The following is a 25,220-nucleotide window of genomic DNA, read 5'->3' as shown; positions in this document are numbered from 1 at the left end:
TATCCCAGGGTATCCGAAAAAAATCCACATACTCATAAGACCGAGATACAGTCTCCACTTTGAGTTCTGTTTTTAGGCAGGCACATTTTTTCATCTTTTATAAATGACAGGGTGCAAAATTACGAATCATTAATTGTTCATGCACCTGGCCAGGAGGAAATTATCTACAGATCCAATTCAAGATTTCCAGATTGAAATGCGATTCGCTTTCCCAACTTGGAAAACATAATAACACTCCAAAGTTCTAGATATGGAACCAAATTTACCGAAATAGTGAACTTGAAGTCGGCAGATGCACAGAACGTACGAGCCAATAACTCCTAGTTAAGGAGTAAAAAAATCAGTAGATTTTGACTTGACATTGACAATTGACTTAAATACTGTCTCACCTTCACGTCAAATGTCATTTACCTTTCAAGTTTCAATAATAAAATTTAATCGCAAGTATTGCAATTTGCAATTTTGCAAATTGTTAGGTGTATATCTAAACGAGTTTATTTGTATTTTTACCAAACAATATTGTGAATAATTTTACATACTATATACTCCAATCTTAATTACCTATACATATTTACGAAAATGGAGATATATTCATTTAAAGGAAAAAGAATCTTAGTAACCGGTGCTGGACAAGGTTTGTAGTATTTAGCATTCAGAATAATATTATGAACATTGTTCTCACTCGAAAGAAGTAAATTCGATAAGGTACCGGTTTTTAGACTGTAACGGATATTCTGTAAGGCAATTTAGTATTTTAAATATTCACTTAAAATATCCCTAACTGCTTTGATACGAGATATACTAAGACTATTATGAGTCATTAAATTAAATTTGTTTATTATTCACTAAGGTATTGGCCGAGGAATCGCTGTAGAGCTATGGAGAGCTGGAGCTAATATTGTAGCTTTGTCTCGCACTAGATCACATTTAGAAGCCTTACAGAGTGAATATCCCTCAATAGACATTGTGGATGTCGATGTTTCCGATTGGGAGAAAACACGGACCGCTATTGAATCGTTGGGTACTTTTGATGCCCTAGTTAATAATGCTGCGATTGCAATCTGCGAACCATTTCTCACTAGTAGCTCATCAAATTTTGATAGGTTAGTAAAATCATGTATAATACTAAGTTTTAAATAATAATTTAAGTTGATAGGTATAATATATTCCATGAAAGTATTCATAAATAAGTAACATCAAAAAATTTTAATGACAGAGTCTTCGTTTTCTGTTCCTACAAGGTTGGTATTACTTACATGGTATTTAAACTAACAATATCTATATGGTGTACTGCATGTCAGTCTTCAACTGTCAAACTTGGAAATCTGTGGATAGTGTTGACTATTACCCAATAAATACATCACACCAATAATACCTAATAAATATATGAGCAATCTACACTTTATGATGTGATTTTATTGTAAGTTCCAACCACCTAATATTCAAATATCAAATAAAAACAAATGTATACCTTGTGTGTGTGATATTTAATATATAATATTGACACACTTTTTACACAAATTATCTTGCCCCAAATTAAGCATATATAGGCTGTGTTATGGGTTGCAAGACAACAATACATTTAATACAATAAACATACTTAAACATACATAAATACATACACAAATACATTAAAACATGACTTGGAAACAACCATCCATATTCATTATATAAATGTTTGCACCTACCGGGTTTCGAACCCGGGACCTCTAGCTTAGTAGGTAGGATCTCTAACCACTCGGCTATACAGGTTGTCGTTGTAATAGAGTGATATTAACCTTTGAACCAACATGCTTGTCCAGTTCTTAAACATTTATGCCATCAGTTATTTTTGAACAAACACAGAATTGAGTCCCGGGCTCACTAGACATTGAAGCTGAACTATACGATCCACAGTTCACTGTAAAGTTACAGTAATATCTACTCAAAAATATTTTAATACTATCAATGTTCCCAATGATAAGGTTTTAACTGACAATGAATTTTACTTTATTCAATTTTGTATGACAACACATCAATATAATTAGATGCATTATACTATTTTGTTTTCAGAACATTTGATGTAAATGTTAAAGCTGTATTAAATATATCTCAAATTGTGGCGAAGAAGATGATAGAAAATAAAATACACGGATCAATTGTTAATATATCTTCACAGGCATCAAAGGTAACCAAACTCACACCTAACATTCATTTATTATGTTTGTCTGACAGAAACTAGTCATGATTTTAGAGAGTATGCATGGCTGTATACAATTTACAGAGAAAATTTTGATGTTAGTTTTTGTAAAGTTGACTGAAGTGTATTCAGTTCTTGTAGTTGTACAATATGTTATATTCATTCATTGAGTGTACACACACACTGTCACATTTATTTTACCTTTTTTGTCATAACTATTTGTTTGTTTGTTTGTATGAACATAGTATAGTGTGAAGTGATGTCTATACTCAAGATATTTAGAAAGTGACACTATCAATGCAGAAAAACAAGTCACTATGGAAACATGCCAGAGTATTTAAGAGTTTTGTTTCCAAAATGAATGAACTATTTATACTGTGGCCACACAAATCTTCTCAACACATCATACACATAGTGGGTTACTTTTTTTTACCGAAGAGGAGGACAAACAAGTGTATGTGGGTCACCTGATGTTAAGTGATCACCACCACACACATTGTCACCAAAGGAATCACAGGAGTGTTGGCGGCTTGGAAAACTCACAATGAAACACCTAATAGTAAGTTACCACTGCAAACCCTAGGTACCTTACCACTGCAAATCACATCCAGGATATTGTTGATGTCACAATTGTTGACTTGCTGGTAATCACTCATGATTGGATCATTGAAAGAAAACTGCAACAAGTATTTCATCAGCTTTGTATACTCCACTGGTAGTGTAACAACATTCAGGAGAGGTCCGTACCGTACAGCAGCTCGAGCATGAATGCCTCGAGTGTGGCCGTATTTATAGGGCAAGTGCACATGCAAGTGTTTTCGATTAATGTTTTTCAACAATAATTTTACATCACAGTGTAATCAAATGATGATTTATGAACTAATTTTGACTAAAATTGTTAAACTGAATTAATCTCATTTTTATAATAGGTGTGCTGAAGTATTTACCCCGATATATAATATGTATGATAAGAATATGTAAAAGTAATTAAAAATATATTATCTTTTCTTAAGCAATTCTTTATTGACTTTTAGGCAGCGCTCAAAGATCATGCTATATATAGTGCATCAAAAGCAGCACTGGATGCTCTAACTAGGTCAATGGCATTGGAGCTAGGACCACATGGAATAAGAGTTAATTCCATAAATCCGACTGTTATTATGACGGCAATGGCAAAGGTTGGGTGGTCTGATTCAGAACGGTGTAAAGAAATGTTATCAAAGATTCCACTCGGAAGGTATGTAAATAACTAGTAGACATCTTGTAGTATTATAATATATTCATTGCTAGTAGGTTTTTTTTGTTTTATGTATCATCCCAGAATCACCACACAAGGAAGCTCATTCCACAGCCTATTTGAGGGTATCTAAAGTTACTATTTCTTAAAAGGTAAAAAAGAGAAACTTCTTTTACTACAGTAGAACTCCAATTATCCGAACTCCGACTATCCGAATCGCCGATTATCCGAATCACTTTCAGAAAAAAAATTGTCCAAAAAAAGTCTAAGTGCGCTATTATTCTTCCCCCCGCGAAATAAGAAAAATGATTGTAAAAATTCCTGGTTGTACAGAAGTAAGTGCTGAAGATGTAGGAGAGTGGATGGCTTGTGACACGTCTGACCCTGGTTTTCAAATTCTCAATGACGATGAAATTGTTGAAAGTGTGATAGAAGATGTTGAAGTGGAAGTGGAAGAAGAACTTTTATGCTGATGTTGAAGTAGACGCTGGACCATCAGCTAGTGAAACATTTGCCGGCCTCGAGACTGCTTTGAAGTGGATGGAGCGTCAGCCCGAGTGTGACCACTTGCAACTGCTCACCGTCAAGCGAATGCGTGACCTGGCTGCCCGAAAACGGATGAAGACCGCAAAAAAGCTTACATTGACGGAGATGTTTGAAAAACAATGATTTTTATTTCTAAACTTGTACATAAGTACCTTTTATTTATATTTAAAACATGTGAAAATATCATGTTTCTTTCATTTAATTCAATAAAAAAATAGTGCAATATCAAAACGTAGCTTTTTTTCTCTCCAATGGCAATTTTTTAAAAAAAACGATTATCCGAATATTTGATTATCCGAATGGGTCCCGGTCCCCATTAATTCGGATAATTGGAGTTCTACTGTATTAGATACTTACTCTTTATTCTGTGGTGTCTCCTCGGTTGGTGAACAATAAATATTTTGGTTAAGGGACCCTAGCTATAAGCTGAGTGAACTGTAGGGTGTACTAATATTATAAATGTGAATGTAAGTTTGTTTGTTACGCCGGAGCTACTGAACCGATTTTGATGAAATTTGTTAGACTAGAGCGTGAGAAGGGACGTAGGTTACATTTTATCTCCGAAAAATTCATGGCTCCCGTGGTATTTGTGAAAAACTGAAATAGGGTTTAGTTTGCCATAGCAATATTCCTCGAAATTAGATTCATATAGTATTTTGGAAACGAGAGCGAAAACGGTGACCGGAAGAGGAATAAGACATGAGATAATCTTCAATTCCAAAGTTGCTTATTATTTTTAAAATCCCTTTATCGACGCGGACGAGGTCGTGGGTATCAGCTAGTAAGAAGATATAGGAACAACAATATATAATATCTAAACTGTTCCTAACATGATCGGCTTAACCTATTATGTTTACAATACATGTATATATTTACCAGTGGGAGGCTCCTATGCACAGGAAGCCGGCTAGATGATGGGTACCTAACGGCGCCTATTTCTGCCGTGAAGCAGTAATTTCATTCCTTTTAGTAGTAATCTCAAAAATCTAGGCTTACATATAGATTCAAATTTTTCTTGGCAGACGCAACTGAATGAATTAAGTAAAAAAGTTTTGTCCGCACATGGATCTCTGCGCCGGTTTCGTAATCTTCCCCCAGTACCTAGTAAAATATGTCTTGCGCAGACTTGCCTGCCCTCCATTCTTGATTATGCAGACATTTGCTATCCCGACCTTACCGAGGCTCAGCTGGATAAACTCGAACGCCTACAAAATTTATGTATTCGCTTCATTTTTAACCTACGTAAATACGATCATGTCTCCTCCTTCCGAAAAAAACTCAACTGGCTTCCTATACGTCCAAGTCGCAATTCCCACATCCTACACCTTCTTTATTCCATAATTTTTCACCAAAACACTCCTCTTGGTCTCAGCATGAGCTTTCGTTGCGCTCTGCTGTGAAACAAATACTTAATGTTCCTTTCCATAAATCTGATAGCTATCACTCTTCTTTCACCATTAATGCCATCACTCTTTGGAATCAACTGCCGCTTACTATCCGTCAAGCACAATCATTAGCATCCTTTAATAATCAACTAAAAAAACATTATCTGTTCTCTATTTGATAGAATCTATCTGTATGTTTTGTATCCACCAACATAATTCAACAATTCTGAAATGTTAATTATTGTTCCTACTTTTTACTTATTTTACTTTCTTATAAATTTATCTATATTTAAGTATAGTATAATATATTATGTGTGTCTATATTTTTGACACTTTTCTTACCCTTTTAATGTACTGCCTTTCTCTTTTATTGTATTACAAATGGTTGCCTGGAAGAGATCACTATATAGTGATAAGGCCGCCATTTGCACCATATCATGTAATTATGTATGTTAGTAGCTAAGTCAGTTAATGTGGTGTCAAAAAAGTGTAATAAATAAATAATGTGTAAGCATTACTGTTTCGGTCTGAAGGGCACCGTAGCCAGTGAAATAACTGGGCAAATGAGACTTAACATCCTATGTCTCAAGAATCGGAAACGCTCAGAATTTTTGGGGTTTTTCAAGAATCCTGAGCGGCACTGCATTGTAATGGGTAGGGCGTATCAATTACCATCAGTTGAACGTCCTGCTCGTCTCGTTCCTTATTTTCATTAAAAAAAAATGTTACCCGCTCTCTATCATATACAGTATGGTCTGCATACCTATGAAATAAATAAAAATATACGTAATACTAGTCCACAGAACTATCGCAAAATTAATTATTTAATTAAAAACTTTAAATTGAAAAAGTGAAATTTTCAAACCAAATAAATATTCAAATAAATATACTAAGAATTAGCAGTACTGTTTAGGCGACGTACATTGACCTCTGGATCGTCGGCTTCACCTTTAATTTGTTTGATTATTTGCGACGAAATAAAAATTCTCTATGTTCATTATTACGAACAATTTTTTATTTCGGTATAACTGAACTGAACTGTAAATTCAATATTGTGCATCTTGTTTTATATTCAAAAAAACTCACCCGTATTCGCAAACGTCAAAGAAAAAATAAATGTCAAATTCACAGTAAAAACAATAACAATAATTAACAAACTTAAAAACACAATTTACACATGTACACACATACAGTAGTAGAAAGTGTCCATTTCAGCTTGATTCCTTCGAAAGGCAAACACATAATCTATTCGCCCAGAAGACTCGCGATACACTGGTCACTGATGAGTGATGACTGAAGTGGTAAACATTCAAATAACGAAAAAAATAAGTCTTGAATAGGGAATAACCTCACAATTATAGTTTATCGATACTTTTTTACCATTATTTAGCATCCATTACGAAATACCTACCCAAGGATAGGATACAACTATTTATGTGTTATTCGAATGTTATTATAATTTTAACAAATTATAAAGTTAGCAAGTAATTTTTTTACGATTTAACTTACGAAACTACTGTTTTGTGAGTTGTGGGTGGCTAAAAGGGTTTTTTGATGTGACAGAGTCATGCTGTTGTCCTATGACTACAGTACAATCCGACCAGACTCTTTCTGATTAAGTTCCTCACTCGCACAGAATAATGAAAGAATAATAATATGGGTAGGTGTGTTTGTTGGGGAGGATATCTGCTGTCAACTTTTCGGCAATTTCAGGGTAGGGTGTACTCCGGTCCACCGGTCCGGTCATGTCTACGGACGCACCCCAGTATCAGCTAGAACCTATTGCCCGCGTGCAACGCATAGCTGCTCGAATTGTCGGGGATCCAGTGCTCTGTGAATGGCTAGATTATTGGCGTTGCTGGGAGTTTCCGACCAACTGCTTGACCTGATTCCTGCCGCCGAATTCCACTTTCGCACGACTCGCCACAAATTACGATATCATCTCAACCATCAGGATGACAGGCGTTCCCTTACAGTGCCCTTTTCAAAGAACTTTCTTCCTTGACATAGATATCTTTAAAATCAGCCTGTACACTTTTCTAAAAGCCCGGCAATGCTCCTGTGATTCCTTTGGTGTTGTAAGAGAATGTGGGCGGCGGTGATCAATTAACATCAGGTGTCCTGTACGCTCATTTGACCGTTTAATAAATCCTGAGTAGCAACGGGTAAGTTGATACGGTTTTTAAAAATTAGATTGCTTTGTATTACATAACATGTAAGACATTAAAAAACGTTGCTGTTTATTTCTCCTTTGTTTATAATTATTATCTGTTTACTACTTAATAAAAATAATTTAAATAAATTCATTTTCATTTCATTAACTACACTAATTATTTAAGTTTAAGTAATTTAGTAAGCGTAGTGTTTTAAGGTTTTTTACGATATTTCTAGAAACACTGTGCGCTAAGTATTTAAAGTTAAATAGCTTTTTGAATCGGGTATTATTTCCTTTAAAAGAAGCTATTTATCGATAGGTTGCACCCTACCCTAAGCCCGTCCGCGTTCTTTCACTTTAGGACGGTCCGACACGTTTGAAGTCAACGCGAGAAGCGAACAGGCAACATCGCTTGTGTTCTATCGGACAAAAGACCAGCGTCTTTGATCTTGAAGCACGCGGGATGGCAACATCGCATTTTGATGTGCAAAGATTCAAGTTCATTGAATCATTGAGTGTTGACCCAGTGACCTCGTGACCCGATTGTACAATGTACAGCATGTTAATATTCGCTCAAAATTAAAAGCCTACTTTTTGACCTAACTAGTGCACCGATTTTTTTCATGTTTTGTATATCGTCAGCAAATGTTATAACAAGTATGTGGCTACATTTAATTCATAGATTTTTAATTTTATTTTATTTTATTCGGGAAACAAACAGAACAACTTAAACAGAAAAATGCGAGCAAATTAATTACAATTTAAAAGTACCTATTTGTAATGAAAATAATAAATATTAATTAAATATATTGAATTGAAAATAACAAAATATTTATAGAAAATTATAGATGATTTTAGTAATAATATTAATAATAATAGCATACATTTTTAAGTTAATAAAGAGATGCAATATTATTAATTAATTAAAACTAAGACATTTTCTTAATTTGTTCAATCAACTTCTGTATCGACCCTGAAAAGTAATCAATTGAACAGAATTCTTTGTTGTATACTAAACAAGAACGATGAATGAAGGCATTTTGTGCATAGTTAGTAGTGTAGTATGTAAATTAAATAAAGATTTAATTCGCGAAGATTGTCTTGGACATCGGAAATTAGGGCAATTAAGAAGAAGTGGAGAGTCAATCATATTATGAAGAAATTTTAGCCGAAATGTTTGATCCTTTACCTTACGACGTTTTTCCAGAGAGATTAAGTTAGGAACACAGAACACACTTTAAGAATTTCGTTTGAATTTCTCTATTTCTTGAATATGGACTTTGTAATGAGGATTCCAAATTACCGAGCCGAATTCAAGTAAAGAACGAACAAATGCATTAAATAGAAGAATCAGGGTGGTAATATGTTTAAAATTTTTACTGACTCGAAGAACAATACAAGCGATAGGCTTTTGCAGTCACACATCTATAGTGATGAATAAAGGTTAACGAAGAGTCAAGGTGAACGCCCAAATCTCTCACCCATGAAACCCGTTCAATAAGATTTTCATTGAAAGTGTACTAGAATTTAATAGCATTTTTTTTTGCGAGAAAAAGATATTACGTTACATTTTTTAATATTAAGTTGTAAGAGATTATCATTGCAATATTACAATACACAATTCATTCAAATCATCTTGTAATAAGCTACAATCAGAAGGTTTACTTATTGTTTTATATATCTTCATATCATCAGCATAGAGAAGAATTGAAGAATGTTTAAATACTGCAATAATGTCATTTATGTATAGGTTAACATAAAAGGGGTCCAAGATGAGATCCTTGAGGAACATCAGAAGTAACAGGCACGAACGTAGAGCAGTAACCTTTAACTGTAACAGCCTGGCTTCGATCCCTGAGGTATGAAGTAAGCCAACGGAGCAGGTCGCCATGTATACAGAGTTCTTCAATTTTACGAATTAAGATGACAGATTTTATCAAAAGCTTTTGAATAGTCGGTATACACAACATCCACCTGGAAGCCTTGATCCATTGCAGTAGTTGCCTGATGAACAAACTCACATAAGTTGGACTCCACAGATTTATTGCTAACGAAACCATGCTGTTGAGGAATAATAATGGGTCGTAGAATAAGAAAAACACAATCGAATATAATTTTTTCAAAAAGTTTAGCAATAGTTTTTAATTTGGATATGGGTCTGTAATTTTTCACATTTTGCTTGTCATCTTATTTAAAAACTGGTACCAAATAACATTGTTTCCACAGTTGAGGCATAACGCCACTACAAATAGATTTGTGGAATAATAAATAAAGAGGAAGAGATAGAGAGGTACGACACGTCTTCAAAAAAATAGGAGGCAAGCCATCCGGCCCACTTCCCTTATTAATGTTCAGTTTACTGAGGTATATTTTACTATAATAGGAGAAAGTGAAACCGATCCTATGCTAACAGAGCTATACTTACTCGAAGCACTTACACAAATATTATTGTTGGTGACTCATAAACGGATTCAAAATAAATTCGCTTAAATTCATAATATCAGGGATGTTAGTGGAAGAGTTTTTCCCTCGGACAAATGACCAAAGAATTTGCTACAATTTTTAATTTTGTTTTCAGAATTTGAATCTCGCGATCACGCAACAGACTAAACGTATCATAATCAGAAATTCTGTTATAAATTTTCCATTTCCTATGATACTTTAATTTTTCTTTAATAACTTTTATTAAGCATCTAGGGTACCAGCAGGGAAACTTATTAGTACTTCTTAAAATTTTGACTGGAATAAAATCATTTACAATTTTATGTATTATTTCATAAAAAAAATTAACTGCATCCAAGATATCACGGCCATCCAATAATTCAATCCAATTATATTCGGACAGTGCATTATTGATTTCCTCGTAGTTAGCACGGTGAAAAAGTCGAATCATTCTAGCATTTGGCATAATTAATCGTAAATTGTGGATAAAAAATAATATTACCAGAGCTGGGTGATGTGCATTCTCTTTAACAGGCGATTGCAACGGCTAACGGAACAGTGGCAGTCACTAAAAACAAGATCTAAAAATCTACTATTGACATTATGAACTGAATTAAATTGCCTCAGATCAGCAAAATTCATAAAGTTGGCCAAGGCATACACCAGACTATTATCATCACAAAGGTTACTCAGGATCATGACATTGTCATTCCTATCCCACTGCGCAGTCGGAACATTAAAGTCACCCAACACCAAGAAACTATCGTTAGGATAATTTAGCTTCTCATCCGAAACCAATTCAAAGAAATCAATAAGCCTCTCACAATGATGGTTAATATTAGGGAAATAGCAGCAATATATATGAAGTGACCTGGTTATTGCAGTAGACATCAACGATACTGTTACTTTCACTATTTCAGCTGAAAAGTTGCTCAATTGAATGGATGTCGACAAACGAACTGTTATGTTAGACTGTAAGGCGATAAGTACACCGCCGCCCATTTTGTCACCACGTACATTATAATTTCTATCACATCTATGGACAGTGTATCTTGAATCAAAACGTTCGGAATCAAAAATACCATCATACAACCACGTTTCGCTAAGACATATAATATCATACTCCCCATGCAACATTGCCCTGAAGAACTTATTAGTTTTGGTACGCAAGCCTCGTACGTTTTGGTACAAAATGTTTAAATTATATCCCATGATTTAAAAAGTTTAAAGCAATTACACGTACAAAAAAATTCTGTAAAATAATAATAATAACTCCACTATTCCATATTTGCCTGGTATTAAAAGAAAAATTATAATATACATAATAAATATAAAAAATAACTATAATAACAAACATTAAATGGATTCTGCGACTAAAAACCCATTTAAAAGATAACTTATAAACACATATGCCTTCACAAACGTTAAAAATTAAAATTGAGCAAAATGCATTATAAAGATATAAACAACTATAGCAGGAAAACAAAAAGACTCCATAACATGAAGTGCCATAGGCAGATATATAAGTAGTCCTTATACAATTTTGTTTAAATCATTCACATTACATATATTTAGTACAGCACTATTTTCGGAACGTCTTAACATTATACTGCAATTTTTTATCCAAACATATTTATAATTCTTCTCCTTTGCTATTTTTTTTACAGATAGCAGCAAGGTTTTATTTGAACTTGTTAGATGCTCGTTAAAGTAAACATTATTATAGTTGTTTGAAAAACCTAAATCTTTACATCTTTAGTTTTCTTGCTTGTGCAAGGAATTCATCTTTTTTCCATCGACTTGAAAATTAAGTTGTAAAATACATACTGTATATCTTTGTTTCAGATTCGGCGAAGTATCGGAAGTTGTAAATGCTGTTGTTTTCCTATTAAGCGATAGATCCAGTATGATAACAGGAGTTCAGTTGCCTGTGGATGGCGGCTTCCTTGCAACATAATATTAATTATAAGCACCATTGAAAGATCTGCTAACGTTATGTTACCAAAGAAATATAATTCTTATTGAGTCGTTATTTTTTAATGTTGCCATAAATTAAACTTATCATTGTAAATGTTTAAATGCGATTTCGATTTTTTTTTAGAAGCAATATTGATTTACTAATTATGAATGTGCTATATTTTTAAATTAAATTATATTGAGAATGGTTTTGTACCTAATTTAACAATATCATAAGACCAATTTGTAATGTGAAGACAAGAAGTAATTTTTCATTTAAATTGGCTATCGACTTTAGAACCCATAGACTCTTAATAAAGGGTGTACACGTTCACGTACCACATTAGAAAAAGATCTTATATAAGGCAGTAGCGAATATTTACAATATGTAATTATTTGCTCACTTCAGTGGGTTCATTAAATTTACCAGTGGGAGGCTTGTTTGCACAAGATGCCTGCTATATTATGGGTACCGCAACGGCGCCTATTTCTGCCGTGAAACAGTAATTTGTAAGCATTACTGTGTTTCGGTCTGAAGGGCGCCGTAGCTAGTGAAATTACTGGGCAAATGGGACCTAACATCTTATGTCTCAAGGTGACGAGCCCAGTTGTAACGCCACTCAGAACTTTTTGGTTTTTCAAGAATCCTAAGCGGCACTGCATTGTTATTGGGCAAGGCGTATCAATTACCATCAGCTAAACGTCCTGCTCGTCTCGTCCCTAATTTTCATAAAAAAATTGCGAATTAGGTATTATGAGTCTATTCTGTTACAAGGTCAAATCTCAAATAATCCCATTTGACAATATCTTTTAGAATATTATACAATATACTTACTTAAAGATAAACTTTAACGGCCGTACAAATAAAAATGGTATAAAAGCCACGTATTCATTAGTAAACATTTGTTAATAAACACTGTTTAGAAACTGTTTATAAACAATGTTTCATCATCTCTGTAAACAGTTCAGAAACATAGGTGATGAACCATTGTTTATGATAAGTGTTGCCGTGCTACGAGTGGAGACGAAACATCTAGTTTATAAACAAAAGTCAACAGGTGTGGACGTGTTTTGCGCGAGTTTATAAACATGGAGGTAGTGAGGTCCAACAAACAAATTTCGAAGCTTACTGTGCTTTATCACCAACGTAGTATTCTTTGGAACGCCTCAAATAAAGACTATAAAGATAAATTAAAAAAATAATAATGCTTGGACCGACATTTCAGCAGAATTGCATATATCGCAAAAAGAAGTGGAAACAAAGATGTATATTCTACGCTCATAATTTAGTCGTGAAAAGAAAAAAATTAAAACATCAAAAAGGACTGGAAGCGGTTCCGAGGAAGTGATTAAAAGCAAATGGCAGTGGTTTGAATCGCTGCAATTTTTATTGTGTGGTGCAACAACGTCTGGAACATCAGATACAATGGGAACAGTGAGTAGTTTTTATATTATCTGTTATCTGTCAAATCCATACAAAAAGTCTTAAAATGTCTGTCAAGTGTTTTCTAAAAGCTAACGCAGTTTAAGGGGCTCTTGTAGCAACTATTTAGGTATTTTAAGGGGTGAGACAGGCAGGCGAAGTGTGTGCGCTCACCGCGCCCTTCACTTGGAGATCCAAACAAATCCCCTCCACGGCCCCACTGACGAAACAAAACGCGAGCAACGCGCGGGGAGCAAAGAACCACCCCGCGCTGCTCGCTTTTTGTTTTTGATTGCAAGGTATCAATTTATAAAATAAATAAGAGATTAGACCTACAAAATACAAAAACCTCTGAAAATAGTGACTTGTATTATATTTGTAATTATTTTAATCAACTTCCTACTAGGGTCTTGTTAATTTTAAATGAAGCGAAACTGAATATTATAATCTTAACTTTATTTGGCAAAGTATAGATAGGTACATATAGGTTTGTCTCTTACAACCGTAGCAGCGAGTGGTGGGTGTCTTGCAACAGTTTGTAAATCTAACATATTGCTGTGAGTACCATATATCTTCATAATCGAATGTTCCTGATGGAGTATACAAAGCACGAGACAGTTTATTGCGTCTTAAAAAGTTATGCAAATATACACATGACATTGTTACTATTTCACAAGTAGCAGGCTTAAGAGGTATGGCTTTTCTGAAAACGCGAAAGACAGTACTTAATATGCCAAACACATTTTCTACTATCCTTCTTGATCTGGAAAGTCGGTAGTTGTAAATGCGCTTAATTGTTCCTCGATTGTGAATACCAGGATATGGCTTCATAATATTTTCAGATAAGGCAAATGCGCTGTCCCCTATTATTACATAAGGGCAGATTTGGACTATTTGGTGTAATTGGTTGTGGTTGTGGAATATTTAAATTATTTTGAGTCAATGCGTCGTAAAATGGAGTTTCCAGAAATACTCCACTGTCGGAAGATCTGCCTTTAGCACCACAGTTCGCATATATAAAGTTGTAATCTGCATCGACTATTGCGAGTAGTACAACACTGAATTGTTCTTTATAGTTGAAAAAGTCACTGCCAGAGTTACACGGTGCTTCAATAACAATATGTTTTCCATCAATGGATCCAATGCAATGAGGAAAATTCCATTATAATTCGAACTGGCGGGCTTTATTTTTCCATTCTTGTTCAGTATTTGGGACCTGTAATAAATGAAACAATAATAATAATTACAGGATGGGAGTGGCTCAATGGAACCGTCGAATTCATCGCTGTCTGAGCCGCCGTCACCTACAACATTACAACTGCCACCGCCGCTTTCACAGTCAAACAAGAGGAAGTGTGACGATAGTCTAAATGAAGCGTATGAAATTATGAGAAGTGCCAAAAAGAAGATCGAGGAATCAAAAGACGAATTTGAAGTTTATGGCCAGTATGTGGCATCTGAATTAAAAAATGTAAAAAATCAAAGAACAGTATTACAGGCCAAATATTATATAAATAATATCCTGCTTCAAGCGAGAATGGGCAATTTCGAAAATAATTGTTTCAGTAGATATCATGGCTATGGATGGCAAGAGTTTGGCGGCGAACACCGCACCACATCATCTTCATCTACGTGTGCTGATGAATCTACCTTAATGTATACACCAGAACAGGAGTCCATACTGCAACTGGTGACGAGTTGCACTTTAGCAACATTGAAGATATAGTTGACCAGTTAGAAGATGACACACAATAAATAAATTTGATTTAGATATTTGATTATCATACTGATTTGTGATTACACTTTTTTTACTCACCTTTACATAGTCCTTTAAAACATTAGTCAATTCCTTACAAACTTCTGGTATGATCTTGCTGATCAATTGTTTTCATATTTTGAAGGTATATGACAGTGAGCCATATGAGTCACCTGTTGCAAGAAACCTTAAAGTAACAAGTAGTCTTCTCTGAGGCTCAATAGGATGCCAAAATTTCGTTTCTTCTTTTTTTTATTGATGGTCCAATCAATATTAATAACATTTCAAAATCAGTTGGTGACATTCTGGTGAAGTTCTGAAATGATCCATCAAATCCGCAGATATATATCCGCAAATAGTTTCGAATCTACCACCTTTTCTTCTTTTTTTTTAGATTAATACTCTTGTGAATTATTATGTAAGCAGCAGAGAGCATCACTACCTCCTCGGGCGACATCCTGTCAACAACTGACAAGTGTGCACGGCCAAGTTTCAGAAACATGTGTTTATTGTAAACTTGTTTAACGCTAGTCATAAACAGTTTAACAACAAATGTTTACTAGTGAATACGTGGCTAAAGTTATAACTGATGATAAACAAAGAAAATGCAAAATGTTTACAATATCGTTGACAACACTGTCAATACAATGATATTTCTGAAGTTTTCCGAATGACAAGCTGCCTTGCAAATAAACGCGGGAAACGTTATACGTCCGAACAAACCATTCGTAAGCAAAATGTCTATGTGTAAACATTTTACATATTCTTGGTTTATGCTTAGTTATAACTATGTCAATTTTATTTGTAAGGCTGAAAGTGTGTTTCTAATATCATAAATACAACTTTTTACTAAATGCATATTAACTCGGACCCACCAGAAAATCTATTTTGATTAATTTTTCTCTCTTCGGGCTTATATAAACTATAAGGAGAGGCCTTAAATGGAATCTACAGCATTTTTTAACAGTTAAGTGAAGCTACTTTTTAAAATAATTAATAATTTTCGTGTAAAAAAAAACCTGACCAACTAGTTAAAGTTACTACCTACTTAGCTAAATGTAGCGATAAACATATTACTTATATTCATAATTATAAGTAATATGCTGTTTATCAAACAATTATGTATTTTGTATGAATGATGTTCCTTTTAAATACGCAAAATACTACTAACTCAAGATCTTTAAAACTTTATTGACTTCCTTATTGACTGCAAAATTTACCAGTTACTTTATAGATTAAGGATTTGTCTCCGCTGCACTTCAACTAGATATCTATGGACAATTGCTTTTTTATAACGGCAACTATTAGATGCTTGTGTGCGTGGCATCTTGACACTCAATGGCATCTTTCAAATTTTTGAAGTTATACTTCTTTTGGCGCGATGGAGAAAAATGATGAGAGAGTGAATTTTTACGATGCGCGCGCACACCGACACCTGAATTCTGCATCGTGAAGTTAGTTCTAGGTGGCATGAAAATCGATAACTATGTTCAAGTTGTATATTCTAGTATTTTTATATTTAGAACACGTGTTTCGTAACAGTACAATAAAACAGTATGAATAAATAAATATTATTTTGGTGTTTTTATTAAATCAATTTCATATACGACGGTGATAGTAGCTATTTACTAATAATTTATTAGTATATCTACATATATTGAATATTAGTGATAAAACTGATTTGAATAAACTGTTTTGAGTGCATTTATAGATTTGAGGTTAATTGTCGGTATGTATCATTTATTTACATCGTTAATTAATAGTTATTTATGCAACTGTTGTGTAATAAGGGGTATTAAAACACGAATGTGGATTTGTTGTGGATTGTGTTATAATACCTAATTATCAACAGTTGCATACAATACTTTATCTACACCCAGAATATGAATCCTCTAAAAGATTCTGAAACAGCTTACAAAACAATTAGGTATATATTTTAGTGGTAATTTACATTTTGTATAATGCAATAATTAAATTTCACTCGAATATTCACAGTTTAAAATGAATCGCTCATTTTTTGTAAACAAAACAATAAAAAAATCGAAGAAAAATGGCGGGGATTCGAATAACCTACTTTTTTTTTACGGCGCGCGGCGTTCTGGTAGTGAGGAACGCGCGTAAACGGAAATGTTCTTTTTTTGAAATTCATACAGATACCACGCATCGAGCAATAAGAATGTGGCTGTCTGTTGAAACTCTTTGCGCATGAAGGGATCGAAAAAAAAACATAGGAGTGTTGTTATGAAATTCAGTACAACATTACAACACTCGTTTGGATGATGTAATGGTTATTAGAACATTGGGTGTTATAATGTTGGCAATAAGCTAACTGTTTTAGAATCTTTAATAGAGGATTTAAAGCATGGGTGTAGATAAAAATTATTACATTATAATCTACAAAAATATTTTTTTTTCGTTTTGTTTTATTTCTGGTATATTAACAAATTTTATGTATAAATAAAAATAATTAATTAATTTTCTATACTTGTTTATATTAACCTTAAATGCTGAGTGTTTATACTACCTTTGATCTTAACTATTTGTTAAAATTTGATTTTTTCCCTACGCCAAAGAAGTATAACTTCTAACGCGTGTACATAAGTACACACACTCTTTTTTTTTAACATACGCTTCGTGTTATTTTACATTGAAATTAATTAAATATAAAATACTTACTGATGATATGTGATACCGGTGTCTTTCTTATTTCTTGTAGTATTATTTTTACAGTTTACAATCCTTAAACCCCGCACGGGACAGCTCTCCAGCACCAGCGGTCAGAAAAAAATATTAAAAAAAATAGAAGATGTTGAGCGTGTATTAGAGTCGGTGGCAGACAATTTGAACACCTGTTGTGAATAAAGCTCGATTTATGTACACCCGATGTTTTTATTATTATTAAAATTTATTAAGACATCTTATTTACTCTTTTTGCATCTCAATAGCAATAACTTCGTAGTGGCATTAAATAAAATGATGCATTATACCATTTTGTAAACTGTATGAACTGTGCATGTTTTTAAAATAGCTGGCCACTTACGTTTTCATACTTTTTTTTACATGAAACACTCTCAAACTATGCCAAAATTATATTGGTATCAAATTTCAATAACTCAAGTTCTTATTTTGTTTTTGAAAAAAGTATCATAGATTAGTAGTTATTAGTATTATTTAATGTAGTTAGTAGTATAGTCTATCAGGAATAAGAGACCAAAAACGCCACAAATTCATTACTTTGTTAGCGTTGTGCACATGAATGTGAAGTAAATTAAAAAAAAACGTATTTTATTCTAAAAAATCATATTTTGGGTATGACTTGGAATTATTATTTTTAGATATTTTTTTCTGAGCGCTGGAGAACTGTCCCGTGCGGGTTTCAAGGATTATCCATTATTTCTGGGACATCCTGTATATTTCTTTGACTTGTTAGTGATTACTATTTGTACGCCACAGCATGCCGGCAACGAATGGAGAACTTTTATTGTGATTTGTAACATCTATGACTACAAATAAATGATCTTATCGAAGGTATGGATTTCTTAGTACCTACATAAAAATTGAAATTTAAGATGACAAAGATAGCATTTAGTGCTTCGTTGTCTATGCTATAGGTTTTTTTTTATAAGTATGAGAGGGTGCAAACGGGCAAGAGGCTCGCGTAATGGGAGGTTAGTATAAGCCATGTATAAGTTATAACACTAGAAATAAGGGATTGCTTGTAACTAATTCTAGTAGGCTCCATAAGATACATAATAGCTTTAAGGGTAAATGTATACACTTCTACAATAAAGTCCCAGCCACTGTTCAGGCATTATCTATAAATAAATTTAAATGTTTTATAAAAAAATGGCTCTGTCGTAAATCCTATTACTCCACTGCTGAATATCTATTTTATAGCAATAGAAATGACTGTACTATATTGTATATTTTTATTGAAAAGAGCGCAAAAAAAAGAATGCTGGGAGAGTTTCTTGCGCCGCTTCGTCTCTCTCAGAGCGCCATTTGTTTCCGAAGCGGTAGTAGTATCTAATAGTATAAGAAATGACATCAAAAAGAATTCTAAAGGAATCAATTTTGAGAAAATAAATGCCTTTTTAAGCCTCATGGACATCCGCAAAAACCAGGGGCCAAAAGATGAGTTGCCGGCTTTTAGGTGAGAGTAGCTATAAGCTTGAAGGTCCCTGTGAAGGTCATATCAGTTCGGGAAAACAGCAGCCAGTAATTGATTCCACAAAGTGGCTGTGCGAGGCAAGAATCCTCCGAAAAACGCGCAAAAAAAATGTTGGCGTCTTGCTCAACTAGCCTAAAATTTTAAACTTTTATTTAATTAAAGGTAATTCATAAGAACATGATGCTTTAGAAAGGAGATACAATAATGATAAGTGTGGGTACTTAATATTATTGACATTAATACTTTGTAGATTATGTGCTTATAAATTTAGTTATCTTAACTTGTGCGTTCGTTCATTGGATAGATGTTGGTTGTCAAGAGCACGAGATAAGAAATATTTTGTCTAATAAACATTGCCGTAGTGGACAAGACAAAGAGTGAATAAAATATGGAAAAATATTTTGAAAATAGAAGAATTTTAGTGACCGGAGGATGTTCAGGTACCTACACAATTTTACTTTTATATTAAATTTCACAATGAACAGCAGTCAATAACTTTGCTAATCTTTTTATAAACAAGTTCCTGTAAAATATTTTTGTCATAAAGTTGTCTTCTCATTCAAGTTGGTTCAAGCAATAATAGAAAATAAAAATAACCACCCATTAGAAAATAGTATTTACAACCGACTTCGGAAATTAGGAAGTTTTCAATTCGTGTGTCGCTACTTATATGTACCTAAGTATGTATTCGTAAATTCTTATGTATAAAATGCTTTACAATAAATAGAAGGGCCTGGAACATTTATGAACAAGTGAGATTATTTTAATATTGTTTACTAATTAGTTTTTTTTTCATAAATGTGCTAAGTAAGTACCTAATGTTACCAATAAAGTAGTGTTTTGGTAAATTTAAAATAATGGCTTATTATTCGGTATTATAAAAGTGAAGTCCTCGAATCGCGACCACGTACCGCAAGACGTAGTGTTGGTAGGCCCCCTACAAGATGGACCGACGATCTGGTCAAAATTTTTTTTATGAAAATATGGGACAAGACGAGCAGGACGTACAGCTGATGGTGATTGATACGCCCTGTCCATTACAATGCAGTGCCGCTCAGGATTCTTAAAAAACCCCAAAAATTCTGAATAGCACTACAACTGTGCTCGTCACCTTGAGACATAAGATGTTAAGAATAATTTCACTAGCTACAGCGCCCTTCAGACCGAAACATAATAATGCTTACACATTACTGCTTCACGGCACAGGCGCCGTTGTGGTACCCATAGTCTAGCCGGCATCCTGTGCAAAGGAGCCTCCCACTTATATATCACAAGAATAGGTGGATGAGAGGATAGGAAAGAATGAGGCAATCGCAGGACCGATCGTCATGGCGATCTTTGGGGGAGGCCTTTGTCCAGCAGTGGACGTCTTCCGGCTGAAATGATGATGATAAATGATTATATTATTATTAGGTATTGGTCGTGGAGCTGTTGTAGAATTGTGGAGGCGCGGGGCGAGTGTAGTGGCATTGTCCAATCAAGCTGAAGCTCTACAGAAGCTGAAACACGAATACCCTTCAGTTGATATAGTGTCAGTTGATCTCAGGGATTGGGATGAAACGAGAAAAGTGGTGGATGCATTGGGAGTATTTAGCGGTCTCGTGAATTGTGCAGGATTTATTCACAATCAGTCTTTTTTTGATTGTTTGCCTAATGTATTTGACGAGTAAGTAGCATGGTTTTGAAAATTTATAGTATCTACACACAGTACAATCACAGCGTTTTCAAAGTCAAATATAGTTACTTTTTTATGGAAAAGGAGGACAAACGAGCGTACGGGTCACCTAGTGTTAAGTGATCACCGCCGCCCACATTCTCTTGCAACACCAGAGGAATCACAGGAGCGTTGCCGGCCTTTAAGGTGTACGCGCTATTTTTGAAGGTACCCATGACGTATCGTCCCGGAAACACCGCACAAGGAAGCTCTTTCCACGGTGTTGTAGTACGAGGAAGAAAGCTCTTTGAAAACCGCACTGTGGAGGACCGCTACACATCCAGATGGTGTGGATGATATCCTAATTTATGGAGTGTGAAGGTGGAATTCGGCGGCAGGAATCAGAATATTTCTTTTAAATTGCTGTTACTATCATATGTTCGGAAAAAGTAGAGCTCGCGAGAAGATCATAGGTACCTTCAAGAAATTCAACGGCCACTCTTGTCCACCAATAGAGTATTTTACAATGGGTGTACCTAATATAAAAAAAATTAGTTTGTAAGGTGCTGAATCCTATATATGAATCGTGTTCAAAATTAAAAGCGTTTTAAATATCAAAAAGTGCATAGAAAGTACAGTTAAAAATTAATCTGTAGGTATAAATTATCCTAAGTATATTGGATATATCAACCTAAGAGTTTGAATTTATTGTTTGTGTAAGGATGCTTTGTGTACGTACATGATGGTCGTGATTACGGTTATAATTAGTAATCGCATTCAACAAATACAATGCTTTATTAACTATAACAGCCTAACAGGTAGACCTGGCACCACAGTCAACATTCGTTCACGAGTTGACGCATGGCCTTCGTTCCTGTCGCATACCTAATCTTGCCATAAATACAGAAACAAAAAAAAACTATTGCAAATAGCATTTATTACTTTTACAGTGTATTGGTTTAATACATAAATATAAATAGCTTACTCGTGGTGGATTAAAGTGGTCTCCATTGGCTGCAATAGTCTTTTAAACGTTGAGGCCAGTTATCAATAGAAGCACGCACTCTTTCTATGGGAAATTTCTTCACTGCCAATCGTACGGATTATGTACGGGATTCCTAATTATCATGCCGTTTAGAGCAAGCCGTACTCTCTAAAACTGACCATAAATCATTATCCAGACGGCCAGTCTTCAGCTCTGTTGAAGTGCGATACGTTCGTTTCCAACCAAGACTGCGTAGACCGAGCTTTATGACCCGGCGACGAGTCTTGCTGGAAGGACCATTTTTGGTTATTGAACATGGTCTTGTTAAGGGGCTTCACTACCTTCTCAAGAATGGTATCTGATACACTTGTGCCGATGTTTTGATACCTTTTTCACAAAAGTATGGCTCAGTCACTCCTTCATTGCTAATACTTGAATACCTCACCATACCATACCATCACTGAAGTCGGATAGTGTCCACGTTGCACTCTGTCGACTAATTGGGGAGCTTCCCTGAGGAAGAAAACTTTAGAGCTTTGATCATATATACGGTCATTTTTTCATAAAATGTTACTCAATTGTAAAGATTTTCTCATCCGTAAGCAAAATCGAATACCCAAAACCCCACTGCTTTGACCACCTTTTTCATACGAACACTACGTGGACGGCCAGATATTTTTCTATCACAATCAGCGGAGGTCTCATTGTACCTATAATTAGCCCAGTACACAAACATTTTACTAATACCAAGCGTATGGAGAGTTTTAAAAATCTCATTTGGCTCCATACCTACTTTGTGTAATGCAATCACAGCGATTCGGATCTCTTTATCACCCTACTCCGTTTTAATATCGCAAAATATTATACAATGTATTGGCGCCATAATGAGAGAACTCAATGAACAATCATATAAAAATAACAGATTACAGATTCAAATGTAATATTTTGTTCATTTTTTATTGTAACAGTATTTAGGGCCAGACAGTATATTTGAGGTAAGGAGACGCTACCCGGTACAAACGCCGCCGCAAGCAGTTTCAGTTCGGGTATGCAATGAAAAGGCCTCGGTAGTAAAATTGCAGTAACACATTTAATACTCGTAACATATTTTTACATAGTTTCAAATTCTTTTACATTATTCATACTTACATCCCACAATATTTTTTCAGAACAATGCAGGTAAATGTAAAGGCAATTCTCAACATAACCCAAGTTGTCGCGAAGAAAATGGTTGAGAACAAAATTAAAGGTTCAATTGTCAACATTTCATCACAGGCATCTATGGTAGGTAATTATGCTTATTATCTTACTCTTATTATATTGTTATAATTCATATGATCTTTATTGAACTTACCTATAGCAAATTTTGTGCATTTTATACAATTCATAGCAGCAGAACTGTAACATGTGCAGTATATTACTGAGATAAGACCTATTTTTCTATTTCCTGGCAGTAATGTTGAAAGTCTGTTTAGTGTATACGCTCATTAGAAACTCGGGACATCAAGTAACACAATTTTGTTAATTTAAAAGGACACTTACCTGAAGTACGACACTCCATCCTTTTTTAGTACTTATATGCTGTTATTTGGTCAGTTTTTCACTGAACACTTTATCATTGCGTGGCGTTGTATTCAAAGCGCGGACGTAACACAACTGAACGAAAACTCTGCCCAATAGACGCGTAGGCAGAGTTTTACTTCAGAAAAATTTTGAGCGTAATTGTGAGTCTATTTGTTTATTGCAAGTCAATTGAACGACCCTTTGTCGCGCATCATTTGGTGAAGTTCATTCCTGGTTACTTGGTAAATTGTTTGGAGATAGATGGAGCGAATCATGTCTTTTTGTAAGAATGTATGTTAAATAAATTCTTTCATCTTCAATTAGTGTAACTGATCTGTGACCGTACTTTTGAAAAATCTAATTAAACTGTCCTGTTAACTGGTATACCTAGTAGGGGGACTAATAGTAAACTACATCTGAAATTAACAAAGCTGTTTCATTTTTCGTTATCTGTTAATGATCTTGAAGAGCAATAATTAATACATCTAATGACTTCCTTATTTCTGTAGGATGATTCAAGCCTATTTAAATACATTTGTATACATTTTCCAGGCCGCCCTAAAAGATCACATATCATACTGTACGTCTAAAGGAGCTTTAGATGCAATGACTCGCGTCATGGCATTAGAACTTGGACCATTCAATATCCGGGTCAACACGATAAACCCAACGGTTGTTATGACAGAGTTGGGGCGACGTGCATGGGCCGATCCTGAGAAAGCAAATGCGATGCTATCCAAAATACCACTCGGCAGGTAAGCTTCCGGTCCTCCACACTAACCTATGCGAAACATAGCGTCATTAGGCCGCTACTTTACGCCGATATTCTTGCGAGTGTGGTAAGTAACCCGGACGAGTCCGGCCCGATTGTGCTGACTTCATAAGACGACAGCGTGACTCTCCCACTTTTAAAAAGCCCTTTTTCGCCTCTTACGACACTCTTGGGCCGGGACTCCCCTATTCTATTTACGCCCCGGGGAAGCACAGGGCGTATGAATGATCCAAGCTATTTCCTTTAGTCTCTTCTTATAATTTGACTGTTTCCTTCTTCTTAAATAAGCTACTAGAATTACACAACTTTCATTTTGAATGCTCGGGACTTCTGATGGATTGGCCTACATCTCGACATCGAGGCTTCCGCGTTAGGCATTGCGCCCGGTCTACACGTGCCGTCTAATCAAATGTGCCGTTCGCAAACTAACGATTGCCTGCCAACGTTACGTGGCGTTAATATAAAAAGATTCGTCCCCATTTCAACCCGCGGGCAGTTATAAGTGTTTTTTTTAATGAAAATAAGGGACGAGACGAGCAGGACGTCGCGTTGTTGGTAATTGATGACGCCCTGCCCATTACAATGCAGTACCGCCTAGGATTATAGAAAAACCCAAAATTTCTGAGCAGCACTACAATTGCGCTCGTCACCTTGAGACATAAGATGTTAAGTCTCATTTGCTCAGTAATTTCCCTTCACACCGAAATACAGTAATGTTTACATTATACTGCTTCACGGAAGAAATAGGCGCCGTTGTGTGTGTCGACTCACAATCTAGCCGGCTCTCTGTGTAAAGGAGCCTCCCACTGGTATAATTTTACTTTACTGTTACTGTATTATTTTAATACTAACATAAATTGCAGGTTTGGCGAAGTAGAAGACGTGGTCAATGCCATCGTGTTTCTTCTAAGTGACAGCGCAAGTATGATCCATGGTGTCCACCTGCCCGTGGACGGCGGATTTCTGGCAACATAATAAATAAATAAAACCAACACA

At 34.9% G+C, this 25,220-nt stretch overlaps 2 protein-coding genes across 2 annotated transcripts; both read left to right on the top strand.

The window, feature by feature from the left end:
• Positions 1-425: 425 nt before the first annotated feature.
• LOC126969832 (D-erythrulose reductase-like) lies at positions 426-12,108 on the top strand. Its single transcript, XM_050815403.1, has 5 exons — positions 426-634; positions 851-1,103; positions 2,053-2,167; positions 3,214-3,416; positions 11,790-12,108. The coding sequence occupies exons 1-5, from the start codon at positions 580-582 to the stop codon at positions 11,899-11,901; spliced, it is 738 nt and encodes a 245-aa protein (XP_050671360.1). The 5' UTR covers positions 426-579; the 3' UTR covers positions 11,902-12,108.
• Positions 12,109-19,514: 7,406 nt separating this feature from the next.
• Positions 19,515-25,216, top strand: LOC126969834 (D-erythrulose reductase-like). Its single transcript, XM_050815405.1, has 5 exons — positions 19,515-19,690; positions 20,664-20,916; positions 23,059-23,173; positions 24,005-24,207; positions 25,088-25,216. Exons 1-5 carry the CDS (start codon positions 19,639-19,641, stop codon positions 25,197-25,199), a joined length of 735 nt encoding a protein of 244 aa, XP_050671362.1. The 5' UTR covers positions 19,515-19,638; the 3' UTR covers positions 25,200-25,216.
• Positions 25,217-25,220: the final 4 nt, after the last annotated feature.

This window comes from Leptidea sinapis, chromosome 19 (assembly GCF_905404315.1).
Source record: "Leptidea sinapis chromosome 19, ilLepSina1.1, whole genome shotgun sequence".
NCBI lineage: Eukaryota > Metazoa > Arthropoda > Insecta > Lepidoptera > Pieridae > Leptidea > Leptidea sinapis.
The sequence above is the reverse complement of the archived record's forward strand: the minus strand, read 5'-3'. Positions and strand labels throughout refer to the sequence as shown.